The 18,406-nt window shown below is 45.5% G+C and overlaps 1 protein-coding gene across 1 annotated transcript in view; it reads right to left on the bottom strand.

Moving 5' to 3' along the window:
* LOC148530739 (cathepsin W-like) overlaps nt 1-15,049 on the bottom strand; it is a 158,805-nt gene extending 143,756 nt beyond the window's left edge. The window contains exons 1-4 of the mRNA XM_088468433.1: nt 14,963-15,049; nt 14,694-14,748; nt 7,812-7,925; nt 4,476-4,615 (exon numbers count right to left, since the gene is read on the bottom strand). Coding sequence (XP_088324559.1) covers nt 4,476-4,615; nt 7,812-7,925; nt 14,694-14,748; nt 14,963-15,034 — 381 coding nt within the window. The 5' untranslated portion in view covers nt 15,035-15,049. The remainder of the gene's footprint in view (nt 1-4,475; nt 4,616-7,811; nt 7,926-14,693; nt 14,749-14,962) is intronic.
* Between the last annotated feature and the right edge of the window lie 3,357 nt (nt 15,050-18,406).

Below are 18,406 nucleotides of genomic sequence, written 5' to 3'. Positions count from 1 at the left end.
CAGTGGCACTGTGGTATGTGGAAGTAATTCCTTCCAGTATTGGCTCTGTGTTGAGTAGTACAGTGCTATGTGGGGGTAATTCCTCCCAGCATTGGCTCTGTGTAGAGTAGTACAGTGGTATGTGGGGGTAATTCCTCCCAGCATTGGCTCTGTGTAGAGTTGTACAATGATATGTCAGGGTAATTCCTCCCAGTATTGGCTCTGTGTAGAGTAGTACAGTGGTATGTCAGGGTAATTCCTCCCAGTATTGGCTGTGTAGAGTAGTACAGTGGTATGTAGGGGTTATTCCTCCCAGCATTGGCTCTGTGTAGAGTAGTACAATGATATGTCAGGGTAATTCCTCCCAGAATTGGCTCTGTGTAGAGTAGTACAGTGGTTTGTGGAGGTAATTCCTCCCAGTATTGGCTCTGTGTAGAGTGGTACAGTGGTATGTTTGGGTATTCCTCCCAGCATTGGCTCTGTGTAGAGTAGTACAGTGTTATGTAGGGATAATTCCTCCCAGCATTGGCTCTGTGTAGAGTGGCACAGTGGTATGTGGGGGTAATTCCTCCCAGCATTGGCTCTGTGTAGAATGGTACAGTGGTATGTGGGGGTAATTCCTCCCAGCATTAGCTCTGTGTAGAGTAGTACAATGATATGTCAGGTTAATTCCTCCCAGTATTGGCTCTGTGTAGAGTTGTACAGTGGTTTGTGGAGGTAATTCCTCCCAGCATTGGCTCTGTGTAGAGTGGTACAGTGCTATGTTTGGGTATTCCTCCCAGCATTGGCTCTGTGTAGAGTGGAACAGTGGTATGTGGGGGTAATTCCTCCTAGAATTGGCTCTGTGTAGAGTGGTACAGTGGTATGTGGGGGTTATTCCTCCCAGCATTGGCTCTGTGTAGAGTGGTTCAGTGCTATGTGGGGGTAATTCCTCCCAGCATTGGCTCTGTGTAGAGTAGTACAATGATATGTCTGGTAATTCCTCCCAGCATTCGCTCTGTGTAGAGTGGCACAGTGGTATGTGGGGGTAATTCCTTCCAGTATTGGCTCTGTGTAGAGTAGCACAGTGGTATGTGGGGGTAATTCCTCCCAGCATTGGCTCTGTGTAGAGTGGCACAGTGGTATGTGGGCGTAATTCTTCCAGTATTGGCTCTGTGTTGAGTAGTACAGTGGTATGTGGGGGTAATTCCCCTCAGCATTGGCTCTGTGTAGAGTAGTACAATGATATGTCAGGTAATTCCTCCCAGCATTGTCTCTGTGTAGAGTGGCACAGTGGTATGTGGGGGTAATTCCTCCCAGCATTGGCTCTGTGTAGAGTAGTACAGTGCTATGTGGGGGTCATCCTCCCAGCATTGGCTCTGTGTAGAGTAGTACAGTGGTATGTGGGGGTAATTCCTCCCAGCATTGGCTCAGTGTACAGTGACACTGTGGTATGTGGGAGTAATTCCTTCCAGTATTGGCTCTGTGTTGAGTAGTACAGTGCTATGTGGGGGTAATTCCTCCCAGCATTGGCTCTGTGTAGAGTAGTACAGTGGTATGTGGGAGTAATTCCTTCCAGTATTGGCTCTGTGTTGAGTAGTACAGTGCTATGTGGGGGTAATTCCTCCCAGCATTGGCTCAGTGTAGAGTGGCACTGTGGTATGTGGGAGTAATTCCTTCCAGTATTGGCTCTGTGTTGAGTAGTACAGTGCTATGTGGGGGTAATTCCTCCCAGCATTGGCTCTGTGTAGAGTAGTACAGTGGTATGTGGGGGTAATTCCTCCCAGCATTGGCTCTGTGTAGAGTAGTACAGTGGTATGTAGGGGTAATTCGTCCCAGCATTGGCTCTGTGTAGAGTAGTACAATGATATGTCAGGTAATTCCTCCCAGCATTCGCTCTGTGTAGAGTGGCACAGTGGTATGTGGGGGTAATTCCTTCCAGTATTGGCTCTGTGTAGAGTAGTACAGTGGTATGTGGGGGTAATTCCTCTCAGCATTGGCTCTGTGTAGAGTGGCACAGTGGTATGTGGGCGTAATTCTTCCAGTATTGGCTCTGTGTTGAGTAGTACAGTGGTATGTGGGGGTAATTCCCCTCAGCATTGGCTCTATGTAGAGTAGTACAATGATATGTCAGGTAATTCCTCCCAGCATTGGCTCTGTGTAGAGTGGCACAGTGGTATGTGGGGGTAATTCCTTCCAGTATTGGCTCTGTGTAGAGTAGTACAGTGGTATGTGGGGGTAATTCCTCCCAGCATTGGCTCTGTGTAGAGTGGCACAGTGGTATGTGGGGGTAATTCCTTCCAGTATTGGCTCTGTGTTGAGTAGTACAGTGGTATGTGGGGGTAATTCCTCCCAGTATTGGTTCTGTGTAGAGTAGTACAATGATATGTCAGGGTAATTCCTCCCAGTATTGGCTCTGTGTAGAGTAGTACAGTGCTATGTGGGGGTAATTCCTCCCAGTATTGGCTCTGTGTAGAGTAGTACAGTGGTATGTGGGGGTAATTCCTCCCAGTATTGGCTCTGTGTAGAGTGGTACAGTGGTATGTGGGGGTAATTCCTCCCAGTATAGGCTCTGTGTAGAGTGGTACAGTGGTATGTGGGGGTAATTCCTCCCAGTATAGGCTCTGTGTAGAGTGGTACAGTGGTATGTGGGGGTAATTCCTCCCAGTATTGGCTCTGTGTAGAGTGATACAGTGGTATGTGGGGGTAATTCCTCCCAGTATTGGCTCTGTGTAGAGTGGCACAGTGGTATGTGGGGTAATTCCTCTCAGTATTGGCTCTGTGTAGAGTGGCACAGTGGTATGTGGGGGTAATTCCTTCCAGTATTGGCTCTGTGTAGAGTAGTACAATGATATGTCGGGGTAATTCCTCCCAGCATTGGATCAGTGTACAGTGGCACTGTGGAATGTGGGAGTAATTCCTCCCAGCATTGGCTCTGTGTAGAGTAGTATAGTGGTATGTTGGGGTAATTCCTCCCAGCGTTGGCACTGTGAAGAGTGGTACAGTGGTGTGTGCTTGAAAACACCCTTGCATTGCCTGTCAGGACAATGGGACAGCCTCCGAATTCCAAGATCAGGATACAGTATTCGGCGTATGACAACATCATGCATATGCTGACCAACTCATCTTATAGAGTATATATAACAGAACCCTAAATGTATAAGTCTATGACACTATTCCCAAAAAATTTTAAATAAAGTTCAAAATTAGTTTGATCATTTTAAATAATTGTGCTGTAAGTGGCAAATGTCATGTACTTGTGGATAATGTTGTATTACTCCTCAGCAGAGCAACATTGAAGCAGCTTCTACTTTTATTACTATACTAAGCTTTAGAATTCTCATTTACACCTGTGTGTTTAAATATGTCTTCAGTGTATTGTGCATTCAATGTTAATTAGTTGTCAGATCCACCAACTTGAACATGTTTTTTGAAGTGGTGTCAAATTGGAAAAGACTTTGGCCCAGTATTCAATTTGAGGTGAAAAGTCCATTTCCGCTATACTTTTTTGCCGATGACGTAATTTTCACCTGTTTTGACTTTCCCCCGTATTCAAATTGGAAGACTTTCCGCCTAGGCGGAAAGTCAGTGCAATGTAATAGGCGGAAAAGTTTCGCCTATGAATAGCAGGCAGAAAAAAATGCAGAATTGGGGGTTTGGGGTGCAACGTTGCGGGAACCCCCGTGCAGCCTTCAGACTGTCCCCCAAAGGTAAACTGCATCGAAAATAAAAAAATAAAAAACACTTAAGGACACCCCAAAAAAATCACTTTGAATTTGGGGGCAAAAAAAAAAAATGTTGGGGGACAAAGATAAAAACTAGCGAACTTGACTGAGGGGGTCCCCAAGTATGCCCCATGTGTTTTTTTCATTGCAGGTGCTTGCGGCAGGTGCATTTTTCAAGATTTTTTCAACTTCATTTTAGCAACTTTAAAATATGGTGGCCCCCATTTTCAAGTACCCCAAATTTGCTGGGAAAAGTTATTTTCTGCAAAAAATACTCCTGAATACTATTCTGCACCCCTTATACAAAAACGCTATTTAGCAGCTATTGAGCCTGTTTAAAAACACTAAATACATTCAGCAAGCCAAATCAGGGGGTACCATAGCTAACCTCCATGTCAGAGCATCTTTTGGGGGGTGTCAGGCTGATTTCCCCAAATCTGACAGGACTTTCTGCCTGTTCAAGTTTCGCTGGGTCCCGTTTTTGCCTACTTTCAAATTGAATACGGGGATACGCGGGCGAGCGCGCGATACTTTTCCGCCTGCAAAACAGGTGAAGTAGGCGAAAAGTCCGGGAGGCGGAAAAGTATCGAAGGTCCGCTCAAATTGACTACGGCTCTTGGTTTACTGTGCGGCCCATATGATAGGTTAGCCAGCGCTGGTGACCTGTTTTACAGCCAAGGAAAATGGTAATCTATGACAGGATACCAAACCTGGCAAGATGGGACATGGAGGTCTGTATATTACTGTATATTACTTCTGATGCTTTATTAGCCTAGGCAATGTTTTCCTTACCTGATCTTTAACTTTTGAAATGACCCCTCTTGTCCTCCAGTCATGGCTCCCTGGAAACGTAGCCGCTGTTGTTGCTTCTTTCAAATTGGGTAAATCCAGGACGCCATCGGAATATAAACCATAGCTCCTAAATTCTTCAGCTATTGAGAGGTTGCAAATTATAAACAGATGGTAGTTGCTGATATACAGTATATGCAAGAGATCAGAGAAGCGGCAATGACTACAAAGTCAAGAATAGGATCATTTCACTGCTAACACTGATAATGGCGTATAGCTCACTATGGGACCCATTTGTTATTCACACTATTGTAGGTATGAAGTAATGGACCCATTCATTGTAAAGGTAGAGCAGGAGATATCATTGATATCTGCTTACCCTTCACTCCCAGGGGTCTATGTATTAATAATCATGGTACTGCCGCGATTATTAACGGTCCAACTCGCCAGAGATATTTTCTTTTTTTAATAAACATATCCCGGCTATGTACTACCGGGAACTCGCAGGGACCGCGGTTGCGGTAATCGCTGTCCCTGTTATATCCCCGGCATTTAGGAAAAGTCTTTCACACAAGTGAAAGACTTCCCCGGGGAAAGCCAACACTGCGTATGCGTACAGCGTCAACTTCTGGGGCCTGCCCCTGTAGCCCCCATAGACATACAGTAGTTTACACCATCTGAAGATGGTGTAAACTACTGGTGCTAAACTCCGAAAAGCTTTGCTTTTTGGAGTTTAGTACATAGGGGTCAGATCGTAGTCACCATGGCACTGGGCGCCGTAGGACCGGCGGCGCCGCCGGCCATGGTACTGGCCCGCCCTAGTTAGGCAGTGTAGCGCCGACCACAGTGTGTGCAGTCAGCACTACACATTTACACAGGACCGGCGCTAGGCTTCCCAGCGTCGGTCCTGTGCTGCACAGCCGAGCCCCTTCCCTCCCCCTGAGCGCTTGCCCAATAGCGCCAGGAGGAGGGTGGCAGGCGGGCTCATGCTGTGCATAACAAACATATCACCGCCAAGCGGCAGCGTTGTATGTGTGAATCAGCAGCCAATGAGAGTCAGACAGACTTTCATTGGCTGCAGCGCCCACTGCAAGAGCCGGGCTGGAGCTCACTCACGAGCTCCGCCTTCCGGCTCATGCAGTGGGTAATGGGAGAGACGTCATGCCCATAATGCTGAGCGCACCAGCTCGGGAGGACTGACGTGCGGCGGCGGCGGGAGCGGTGTCCGGAGCCGGAGCGTGGATTCAGGTAAGTGTATTTTTTTATATTTTTTTTAACGTGTCTGCACTACTGGGGGCACAACGGGGGAGGGGGTGGCTACTACTGGAGGCACCATTAGTGGGGGGGGACCTCTACTGGGGGTGGGGCACTTCTGGTGTCTACTACTAGGGGGGCTACTACTGGGCGCACTTCTACTGGGGACTACTACTGGGGGGGAAACTACTACTGAGGGCACTATATAAGGTGCTTCCTACTAGGGGCACTGCACTGGTGGGACCACTACTGGGTGCAATAATAGGAAGGACCACTACAGGGGGCACTGTATAAGGGGCACTGGATAGGGGTATCATTACTGGGGGTCTGCATGAGGGGGACCACTACTGGGGGCACTTCATAAGAGGGACCACTACAGGGGGCACTATATAAGGGGGAACACTACTGGGGGAACTTTATAGGGGGACAACTACAGGGGGCACTAAATAGGGAGGACCACTACAGGGGGCACTGGATAGGGGGGATCACTACTGGGGGCCTGCATAAGTGGGACCACTACTGGGGACACTGCATAGGGGGGGGGGACTACTACTGGGGGCACTATATAAAGGACACTGCATAAGGGGCGTACCACTACTGGGGGCACTGCATTGTGGGGACTGCTACTGGGGGCACTATATAAGGGAGAACACTACTGGGGGCACTTCATAGGGGGGACCACTACATGGGGCACTGCATTGGGGGGGACCACTACTGGGGCACTGAATAAGGGGAACTAATGGGGGGCTGTATAAGGGGGGCCACTACTGGGGGTACGGTATAAGGGGCACTACTATGGGCCTGCATAAGAGGGACTACAACTAGGGACATTGCATACGGGGGTACTGTATAAGGGGCACTTCTGGGGTTAAGGTGCATATGGTTAGGAATGCTCTGAGTGACGATAAAGGGGGGTATGTCATGTTGACACGCCCCATTTTTAACTGACCATGCCCATTTTTCGACGTGCGCGGCTTCGGTGCTCGCACAAGGGGGGGGGTGCCTCCATTTTCAAATTTGCCCTGGGCTCCAAATACCCTACTTACGCCACTGGTCCCCATTGACAATAATGGGAACTGCGATCTGCAGCGCTAATTAGCACTTTGTCAGAGATTTCTGTGAAATCTCCTCCATTGTGCTATTAGTACATAGGATCGATACATAAAATTATGCAGACACTGCAGTTTTTATGCAAAAATCAGCTTGATACATATGCCCCTCAATCCGGATCACAGCAAGTCAGATACTTAATATTCAGGAGGCAATTTGAAATAATAATGAATGGTCCCTTTGAAGCAAGATGTATTGATGTATTAATAATTGCATTTATAAATGCGATCATTAATAGACATCATTGCATACTTACCTGCGGTAAGGTCTCGCTTCTTGTCAGGACAGCTCTACGGTACCCAGCTGTCTTGGCGATGTCTTCAACTCTGGGTTTATGACCCAGGAGAATCCTATTGAGATGTGGTAAAATCTCAGACCTGAGGTTTTACAGCAAAAATCATTTGCTACATTTTGCCTTAAACCTACATATGCAAACTATAGATTTGGCTGGAATGACATTATAGAGTAGAAGTTATTCCCCTATATACTCCTAAAGTGCAGGATTACCATCTACATAGTCATTTGGTGACTGGAGCTATGAATGGGGAAAACCAGACTGCAGAGTACAATTTGTCACATGTATGCACACACCTTACGGGTATAACCAAGTAGCTACTTCTGTGCAGAGCACTATACCACTACCGCTGCTGCCCTCTCTGGATTGTGCTAGCCTATGGTGCCTACAGGAAACTGGTAAATATAGCATTTTTTATTTAAGTAGTTTTTAAACATTTTTTTTTACTATTTTTCTAGAATCTGTAACTGGAAGCCTGAATCAGACAAGTTCCAGTGCACACTCACACATGCACTTCTTCACCTCTAACTCGCTCTGTAGCCTCAGGGATAACTTCTATTCAGTGGAGTCTTATAAATAAGGAGCTAAGCATTATGGGTAAATATCATGTGTATGATCTGAGAAAGACATAAGAAAGAAATGACACAAAGCATTCAGATGCCATAATAATGACAGCCTACCTGTAAGGTCACTAAATTTGGTGACACCGTATTCTGCTGTCCCTAGTTCTTCTTTCTGTAAGCGCTTTGCTTGCTTCAGGTTGTTGGAAAATACAGACAGCCGATACTGAAACTCTGTTGTCAGGGAAATTACAGTATAGTGGTTAATACATATTGCCCTCAAAGTGACTGTGTTGGACGTTGGGGCCGGTGGATGGATCTTATGAGCCATGCAAATGCTGAAGGAGGTGTCAGACACCTCCTTGCTGCATTAGTGATCCCAGCACTGAGACCGATGTCTTAGGCTGGGATCACCATCGTGACCAGCTGCTACTTTGGTCAGTCTGCGGGAGCTGAAGCTTCCCACAGCCTGACCGGGTGCTAGTCACTTCACAGGAATCTGTGTCCGCAGACGCAGACCCTAGCCTCGTCCCTCCCGGAAAACAGGGTCGACAAGCGCCCGTTTCCGGGAACGGTGACCAGGCAAGCCCTCACTCCGCCCCCCCAACTGTCATAGCATGTCAATCATGCTGCGGCTTGGGGGGTCTGCAAGCAAGATCGCAGGACCCGTTCTGCACATGCGCAGAACTGGTCCTGCGTAGGCGGAGATCCCTAACCATTGGAGATGTACGTTCATCGTTACTGGGTAGTAACGTGGCATGTGCAAATAAGATAAGGCCACTGGGGGCTCGCCAATGGCGCGTGGGTGTAATTACAGGTTATGCTGAGCGTATGCAGAGATTTATCTGTTTTCAGACAGATCTCTCAGGTATAGGGCTGGTGCAGGTGCGCAGTAAAAATAACCACAGCTATGTAGCCATGCATACCCATAGGGAGCAGCGGTCTCATAGAAGCAAACAACTCTGCAAATATCCACATGTAGATCCATGTATGCAGTGCGGCTGCATTTACAACTACTTGCAGGCAACTCTGCATCAGCCCCAATATGTATTTTTCCTGCACCTGCAACCTATTTTAATTGTGTCCCTTTAAATCTTTGGATCTGTAAATACAGTCCTGCTGATCATGATGTCATACACTTTACAGACTGGAAATATTTATTCAACTTGGCCGCAATTCTATGTGCATGAATCTAAATGTGGATATTTGCCCTTATGCAGAGTCACACACAAGTATGCAGCCGTCATTACTACCCGTGTGCACTTGGCCCAGCCCTATCCCTGTTACAAGAGAGCCATCCACAAACACATGAATCTCTGTGTGTGATGGAACTCAGCCTCGCCCATAATTCCAAATACACACTAATGACATGTGCTCAGAACAGTTAGCCTAAATTCAGATTCCCCGCAGTGACCCAGTTAGTCACATCGCCATTTGTAGCTGATGGATATGAGGTGCATAAGACTCTGGATTATCGGAAGTAAGTGACCGAGTCAGTGACTGAGCCTGCGTAGCATTAGAAAGGCACGATCAGTCTGAAAAGCAAGGTTGTGTGCAATTCTGAATCAGCCCTGTAGATTGGAATCAGGAAAAATGACTAACCTAAGATGAATTATTAGAATAGAATCATGAAAGGGAATGGGAATTTTGTAGGACGTTTGGGGTCTGCAGGGAATTGAAGACATAGATGAACTCAGAAGTAAAATAAATAAGCTCTAAAGAACAGTTTGTAACAATAGCGCATTTAAGCTCCTATGCTGAGTCGGCGGCATCTCAAGATGCAAATAATGCCAGTAGCGTATACTCCAGGTTTACATGAGGCTACTTACACTCAGATACAGTTACCCCGGGTCATAAGCACAAGAACATTTTTAAACTTTTGCTTTCTCAGCAATAAAATGCATTTGCTTTTCGGTATCATTTAAAATTTGCAACAAAATCCAGAATCACCAGACTTTCCCACTCTGAATTTCCAATCCATCCATCCATCCCATTTCACCATTTTCTGGTGAAATGGGCAGTAATGTGGGTATGATGATGCTGGGTATTGCAGGAAAATATTGCAGGGCGCCATGCCACAGTGATGCAATTCATAGCACCATGCTCCCATCCCTACAACCCTAACCTCCCCATGTTTCCCAGTAGGTAAGTATGTCTAGAATACTTTCAAATACGAATGACAGTAGAAAAATGTCATTATAAAGCAATAAAATAAATCAATGTAGACGGGACCTCTGAAGAAAGCACCATCATCACCGTCAGCGGTGCATCCTCAATAGGACAAACAGAAATGGCTAGCTAGTGCTGGCAACCATCATCATTATAAGCGTATATTGCACCAACCCTCAAGCGCCTGCAGATGTTATGAGTTATCACAAGCGTCTATATGCATCTTCATGTGCGTCTACTGCAGTTCGTATTACACGAACAAGCCTTTACTGTATTCGGCTTGCCACTTCCCTCCCCTATTCTGCTTCTCCAAGTGTAAACTGGCATAAAGAGTGCATGGTCTGGGCCCCTTTAAAAAATATATATAGTAAATAGTAAATACTGATAGTGCATGCATGATAATGTTCCATATTTTTAACAGCAATGTGTTGTACTGAATAAACCATAATCCTTGTATAATATTTAAGCCATACTTTTGAAAAAGCATTTCAGGGAGATTGCGAAATCAACACCATGAGCGTGGCGGTAAAGTGGGCGCGTGTTGCTACATCTGAGAGGCGTGTCTTCATAACATTCATTTACACCCAAATATAAGTGAGCCCCAAAGCAGTTAGGGGTAAATTTACTAAAGAGAGAGTTTTTAGAAGTGGAGATGTTGCCCATAGCAACCAATCAGATTCTAGCTATTAGCTTCTGGAAGGTGCTAGTTAAAAGTTAAGCAGAATCTGATTGGTTGCATGGGTAACATCTCCACTTCTACAACTTCACTTCTACTTTAGTAAATATACCCCTTAGTAAGATCTACTTGTTGATGAAAACACATTGGTACTTTTCAGAAAATGCATGTAGCCATAGGGATCATTGTGCCTTATAACCAATGCAGGGAAATTATACTAATGATTCCATTTGAATGCATTTATCTCTGCTTTTTCTTTTGTATAACAGCTTCATAATGGGGGAAAGGTGAAATCAGGGAGATTGCTAGACTCTTCAGGGAGTCAGGGAGCCTGCTACTATTTCAGGGAATCTCCCTGACAACCAGGGAGAGTTGACAAGTATGAATTAAACACATGTTGATAATCCTGTCTATATATATCATACTAATGCACTGTACATGTGATGGGGTACCCCGGTACTGACTGACCAATGTCTGAAACTGACTAAGAATTTTATTAGGTAAAAAAATATTTTTAAACTATCTAAGCTCTTGTTGGTTAGTGAAGAAATGCTGAGCTACAATGTCATTCCAATCACTGTCAGGAACTGTGGGCCACTATTGTGCGTATGGGTCCAATGTTATCGATTATTTCGCTGTGTTGTCCAAGTGTATGGATGTGAGCAATGGGAAGTGGGCGCCCTTATCTTAGATTGCGATCGCAATGTGAAAGCAAACATTTACATATCACCGCTGTTATTAGCAACTGCGCTGCGTGCGTATAAGCAGAATAGCGATCCTTGCTGAATCAGGCCCTGTGTTCATTATGCTAAAGCCCACAGCCACCGAGTGGGGACAGGGGGATGTTGTAACTGCCCACTTTGATTGGCAGCAGGGCGAACCTTGGTGTAGTTTCTATAGAAGCAAAGCAAGCACCCATGTTCATCAAGTAACTGACCCTCTAATAGAGTAACAATGTATAATTTATGTGCAAAGTCTGGAACCTGCCCCTTAGAAGAAGGAGAGGGCCCTCTGGCCCCACAGCCCTTGCTACTGGCTGGCAGGGTACCCGGATCCAGGATCAATGCAGCAGTGCCGCTCGAAGCCTTCCTTGGACGCCAGGCAGGCAACCTGCAGTGCTGCACTTACCGGTACTGGCTCCCTACCACCTCTCTGTGATGTAATGACAATATCATTATGTCATGCACTCAGCGAGTGGGGCCCACAAAGGGCGCAGTTGAGCACTGTTACAGAACTGCATATGCCCAACTCACCATGACCCTCATAGGATATATATAGGCCTAGACTGGAATATCCACACTAAGGGGGGGATTATCAAACCTTTATAAAGAGGACAAATGGATGTGTTGCCCCATAGCAACCATTCAGATTATAGCTGTCGTCAGAGCCGTAACTAGACTTTTTGGTGTCCTGTGCCAGAAAGAGCATTGGTGCCCACCCCCCCCCACAATTTTTAAAATAGGGACATAAGAAGCGTACTCAAAAAAGGGCCATGGCCTCATGGGGAAGGGCCAGGGAAGAGATAGGAGGCCAGGAGACGCTGGGGATAAAAGAAGAGGAATCTACAAGTGAGAATGATAATAAACAGAAAATTGACAGATCCAAACAGCGCCCCTTGCCCTGCGGTGCTCTGTGCCATGGCACTGGTCGCACTAGCCTAGTTACGTCCCTGGCTGTCATTTATTCAGCTTTATTCTATAACATGATAGCTAGGATCTGACTGGTTGCTATAGGTAAAAACTCATTAGAATGTTTGATCAATCTCCCCCTAACAGCCCTAAGTACTGTATATAGCGAAATCTAACAGCCCTAAGTACTGTATATAGCGAGATCTAACAGCCCTAAGTATATAGTAAGATCTAACAGCCCTAAGTATATAGCGAGATCTGACAGCCCTAAGTATATTGCGAGATCGAACAGTCCTAAGTATATCGCGATATCTTGTTAATCACAATTAGTCCTCTTTTATTAAATCCGGGAACATGGATATTCTGGTTTTGTTAATGTGTGCAGACTATGCAAAATCATCTTATTAAGCAGTGACCCAGAACTCAGGCAACGGTATAACTGCCAGTGTCCAACTTGTGTTCTGAAGTAACCTATTCCTGCAATTGGGAACAAAACCGTACAGCACAAAGATTCTCTGCACAACAGGGAGAACGTTTCATGGTGCAGGGGAGATATACCAAGCCTTGGAGAGAGATAAAGTGAAGAAATGGCCCATAGCAGCTAATCAGCTATTATCTAGCACAGTTTTTGAAATGGCAGTTGGAAGCTAATTGGTTGCTTTGGGCAACTACTGCACATTATCTCTCTCCAAGGCTTGCTACATCCCACCCACAAGTGTCAGAATTGTGGTGGTAGAAAGATAGGGGAGAAAGATGTTTGATTACAAAAGCACATACACTGAATATCCTATACATTAAGTAGTGTCTGTGCAGGGCCGTAACTAGGGTAGTACGGCCGGTGCCATCGCACAGGGCACCACAGGTCAAGGGGCGCTGCTTGGTCCTGTCAAATTTCTGTTTATTATCATTCTCACTTGTAGCTTCCTCTTATTTCATCCCCAGCATCTCCTGGCCTCTCCTATCTCTTCCCTGGCCCTTCCCCATGAAGCCATTCCCCTTTTTTTGGGTGCATTATGTCCCTTTGAAAAATGAGGGGGGCACCAATGCTCTTTATGGCACAGGACACCAAAAAGTCTAGTTACGGCTCTGTGTCTGTGTAAGTACTTTAGCACTTACTCTATCTCCCTAGTACCTATTACAATGCTATAGTCAGTCACAGGCAATAGACAGTAGTCAGGGCCCTATTCAGACCCGCTCGCTAGGCTGCGCTCGCTCGTAGCTGCCGATGTTTCGCAATGTGCGCATGTGTATGCATCGAAGTGCACGTGCGCGAACCAGTCCATGCGGTCGGGAAGTGTACGTTCACTGTGCATAACCAGCCCAGCAGAATGAGTGACAGGAGAAGCCATTTGTGGGTGGTGACAGGGGTTGGTCAATGAAAACGGGGGAGTGGTGGTGCAAACGTAGGCGTGCCTAAGCGTCTCAACGCCGTTTCAGAGGCATGCATAATTAAGACGGAGCATCATAGTACACGTCACATGGCTGAATTTTACACTGAAGCACTCGCAGTGCTTGCGGTAGGGTATGGTCAACCATAAGCGCTACGTTCACTTCCGATGGTACTCGATGTTACCGATGGTTGCGTACACAATTCCTGGTGATGACGTGCATTAGTGGGCATCTTAAGACAGGCTGGTAGGCGTGTTAATACACAACGTGATTGCACGCCTAAACATAGTGGGCGTGCTAATGTCTTGCCGTGCAATCGCTTGCCTTTGCCGGATTTGCATATGCTGGGTGCGAGCGTACGCATCTAGCGAGCGGGTCTGAATCGAGCCCTCAGTTTGAATGCTGGCCACCAGAAGAGACATGAATGCACGGTGTGTGTGATGCAATGACACATTGTCCTCTGAGCAGGTCCTCTGCTGTGCAGGTTCTTTAACAAGGTTTAATTAATGGTACAAAACAAACTGTTGGATTTCTCTCCTCCCCAAGCACCTCTGGTGACAACATGACAATGCACTATTATGGCCGATACAAAAGAACGTATAATGTTGCAGCATACACATAATAAATGGCATTCCTGAATCCTGATGTTCCTATAGATTTATTTTGTTTGGAGAATTCTTTGTCTGAACTCCTTATATTAAAGTGGGTGGTGCAAACAGTTTGGTAGATAAGACAACAGCTGGATTGTATAACAGCTGCACCATGTAACATATCGGCAGATATGTTATATGGTGCAGAGCTGTAACAAGGGGAGGGAATCCGTGACACATTATATATTGCTATTGACAGTTACGCATACTTGTCACACTGCAGAGAGCTGTATCTACTATTCTAGCAAGAAACAGTTCAGAAACATACTAATCATGAAACTAAACATATTAAACATTGATGTCCTTGATCTACTGTTCCTGCTACAGAGAGCCAGTATGTCTACATAGACCTGTGGTGCTGATCTACCTACACACGTTACAGCATCTCCTCTATTAGGGGTGACTTTCTATATAGCAATCATGACAGCCAACCATACAATGGGCATTAACTACAATGTACATCAGATATACGTCTCTCTTTAGATGTTACCTTCAGGGCTTTTGTAGCTTTTCTTAAACGTCTCAATGAAGTTTGAAAATTGTACCTGAAATAAAATATTTAAGCAACATGAAAGCATACACATATAATTGCATAATATAGGATACATATATAAGTATAAAAATACATAATTACTATTTAAGTCATTTTGGCTTCTAGTGTCCATACAATAGTGAAAGAGAGAAATTGCCCATGGAATAACTTCAGATGGAAGGAAAGAGTCAGCACAGTAAAATTACTTAGGACAAATGCATAGTCACCATATCGGAGCTTGCAGAAGCTGTGTCTGGGAAAAAGACCATTAAAGCATAGATGGTACATGGGAGAAACATCTTCAGAGATGCACACTGAGATCTTCTATGTTCAGGAATAAGACTGACTATTTGTATAAAATAAAAGTGGTCTGTAATTGTGAAAGTGAAGGAACATAATGGCATTAAAGGAAGCCACATGGTAAAACCTGCATCATAAAGACCACAATTCATATAAGGTGGAGCTGAGACACTTAAAATAACATTGCTAAACCACGCATTTCACATGTTTTCAGCACTGATCACCACTTATATCTGAATCTGGAAAAATAAAAATGTGTTCAGTGTAATTGTGTAAACTTTCTCTAACCTGACAATGATAATAAATTGCACCCTCAAGCAACCTTTATAAATACTGTTGTATATGCAATTATTATGGCTTGCACAAAAACTGTCTCAGGCGCTGTAATAAAATTTGTATGCAAAAAAAAAACTTTAAAAAGACCCATAATTACCAGCAGCTCTTGCTCAGGTAATGCTCAGCCATCAAATTGGTGATAATAACAGAAACGACAAAAGAACATGTGCAGCTGTTATTCAAAGCACATGCAGGAATTCAATAGCCTTCACTGTGTTATCTTATCCCATATCTGCTCCCCCCCCACCTCCTTGTCACACCTCTCTCTTTACCCATGTTCCCCATCTCTTTCCCCCTCTTGCCCCAATCTCTCTTCCATCAACTCCACCCCCTCCCTTGCAATCTCCTGTGTTCATTAATGTACATAAAAAATACTAAATGTCAATTAATGATTATGCAAATCACTAATGTAACAAATATTTTCACCACAAGACGATTTAAGTAAAAAGAATGTGTTTATAAAAATCTGTGCATGACGCACAGCAAATTCACCTTTTTTCTAATACAGGGGTTTACAAACCAGGTTGTTCTTTATTTTGTCCTTCTCCCCATATTTTAAAGGATTACTATGGGGTCTATTCATGATGTTAATTATCGGGGTCTGAATTGGCCCCGATAATTAACATTCTAGCTCGCCATGGCTGCCGGAGCAATTCATCATTGCTCCAGCGTGGAGACAGCGGGTCTGAAAATCAGCTGTCTCTGTGAGCGGCTTCACTGCTCCTTTCAGAGCAGTGAATCTTTTCACTTCACCTTTCGGAGCAGTGACACTAGTGCGCAAGTGTGACCTACAGGTCACGCATGGCGCACAAGACCCCCAACGTCCGGCAGAAAGAGCCAGACAGGGGCGGAGGGATCCAAAAGGATCCCTCTTCACAACCTGGGACTCCTTCCCTCAGGGAAGGAGTGGGTTGCGGGAGCAAACGCCATCTGAAGATAGTGAATGCTCCCGCAATCAAGCTCCAAAAATATTGTATTTACGGAGTTTGAATATTGTATTTACGGAGTTTGATGAATTCTGTCCCCATACTAGTGTATGGGGACAGCGGGCCATTCCACAAGAGGAAAGTAAGCAGGAGATATCTGTGATACTAGTGTATGGGGACAGCGGGCCATTCCGGGAGAGAAAGGTAAGCAGGAGATATCTGTGATACTAGTGTATGGGGACAGCGGGCCATTCCGGGAGAGAAAGGTAAGCGGGAGATATCTGTGACACTAGTGTATGGGGACAGCGGGCCATTCCGGGAGAGAAAGGTAAGCAGGAGATATCTGTGATACTAGTGTATGGGGACAGCGGGCCATTCCGGGAAAGAAAGGTAAGCAGGAGATATCTGTGATACTAGTGTATGGGAACAGTGGGCCATTCCGGGAGAGGAAGGTAAGCGGGAGATATCTGTGACACTAGTGTATGGGGACAACAGGCCATTCCGCAAGAGGAAGGTAAGCAGGAGAGATATCTGTGATACTAGTGTATGGGGACAGCGGGCCATTCCGCAAGAGGAAGGTAAGCAGGAGATATCTGTGATACTAGTGTATGGGGACAGCGGGCCATTCCGGGAGAGAAAGGTAAGAAGGAGATGTTTGTGATACTAGTGTATGGGGACAGCGAGCCATTCCGGGAGAGAAAGGTAAGCAGGAGATATCTGTGATACTAGTGTATGGGGACAGCGGGCCATTCCGCAAGAGGAAGGTAAGCAGGAGATATCTGTGATACTAGTGTATGGGGACAGCGGGCCATTCCGGGAGAGAAAGGTAAGAAGGAGATATCTGTGATACTAGTGTATGGGGACAGCGGGCCATTCCGGGAGAGAAAGGTAAGAAGGAGATGTTTGTGATACTAGTGTATGGGGACAGCGAGCCATTCCGGGAGAGAAAGGTAAGCAGGAGATATCTGTGATACTAGTGTATGGGGACAGCGGGCCATTCCGCAAGAGGAAGGTAAGCAGGAGATATCTGTGATACTAGTGTATGGGGACAGCGGGCCATTCCGCAAGAGGAAGGTAATTAGGAGATATCTGTGATATCTCCTGCTTTACCTTCTTGATGAATGGTCCGAAGGGGCATCCCATGTGACCATGCTGTCCTGTTCTGTCCCCGGCAGTTAAAGAGGAAATGTATTCTTCACATGTGCAGGACGGATTTCCCACATTTATTCTTTCTTATTGAAACTATTCATTAATAGAGGACAAAGATTTATACTGCAATAAGACCAGATACAGGAATAGAGTAGATTTTTTAAATTCACATTTCATTCTAATTTACACTTTTCTATATGACTAGTTCACTATGGAATTCATTTTATGTGTGATTAAATACATTTTTATATGTATCATAGTGCGTCATATACAAATTCTCCCCTCTCCATTGCTAAGTTGTATCTGATAATATCTGTGGCAGCACCTCCTATCCTAGAAAGAAAGTGACAATTAATGATTTGGAATTCTTTAGGGGCCTTTATCATACGATAGATTATTATATGATTAGTTCCTGTGCAATAGATATCTCTGTCTCCAGGATGGATTTCCTCCTGCTATTCTGGCCCCCTGACAGTGATAACAGTCTGAGCGCTGACATTTCTGCCGCCTGTAACGAAGGTGCGAGGAGGGAAACTTAAGTTTCCTACTGAGCACTATTAGGCTGATCTCTGCTAGTGCAGACACCATCTGCAGCAGGGTGAACATCAGTCCCCATGAGACATGCTCTGCTGTGCTCTGTAGGATGGTGAGGGGAAGGGGCAATTCCCACCGCTAGCAGATATTACCTGGGAGCTGCAGGGCTGCCAACTCCCAGCAAAATCTGCCACCCGCAGGGACTGTCTATCAGTGGCAGTGAATTCCCATTGGAGTGCCCCCTGCTAATTACAGCCAAACAGGAAGTCCCAGGGGAGATGTTTAGTCCCCCTAGGACTGCCAGTCTAGACTGTGATAGCAGAGAGCACTTCTCATGGGAAGCCACTTCCCTGCTATTACGGCAGCCCTTACCAGCTTCTAGGGGATGCAGCCGAAGCAGTCCCTAGAAGCCAGCCTGTTTGCTAC

This window comes from Taudactylus pleione, unplaced genomic scaffold (assembly GCF_031769625.1).
Source record: "Taudactylus pleione unplaced genomic scaffold, aTauple2 ptg000085l, whole genome shotgun sequence".
Classification (NCBI taxonomy): Eukaryota; Metazoa; Chordata; class Amphibia; order Anura; family Myobatrachidae; genus Taudactylus; species Taudactylus pleione.
The sequence above is the reverse complement of the archived record's forward strand: the minus strand, read 5'-3'. Positions and strand labels throughout refer to the sequence as shown.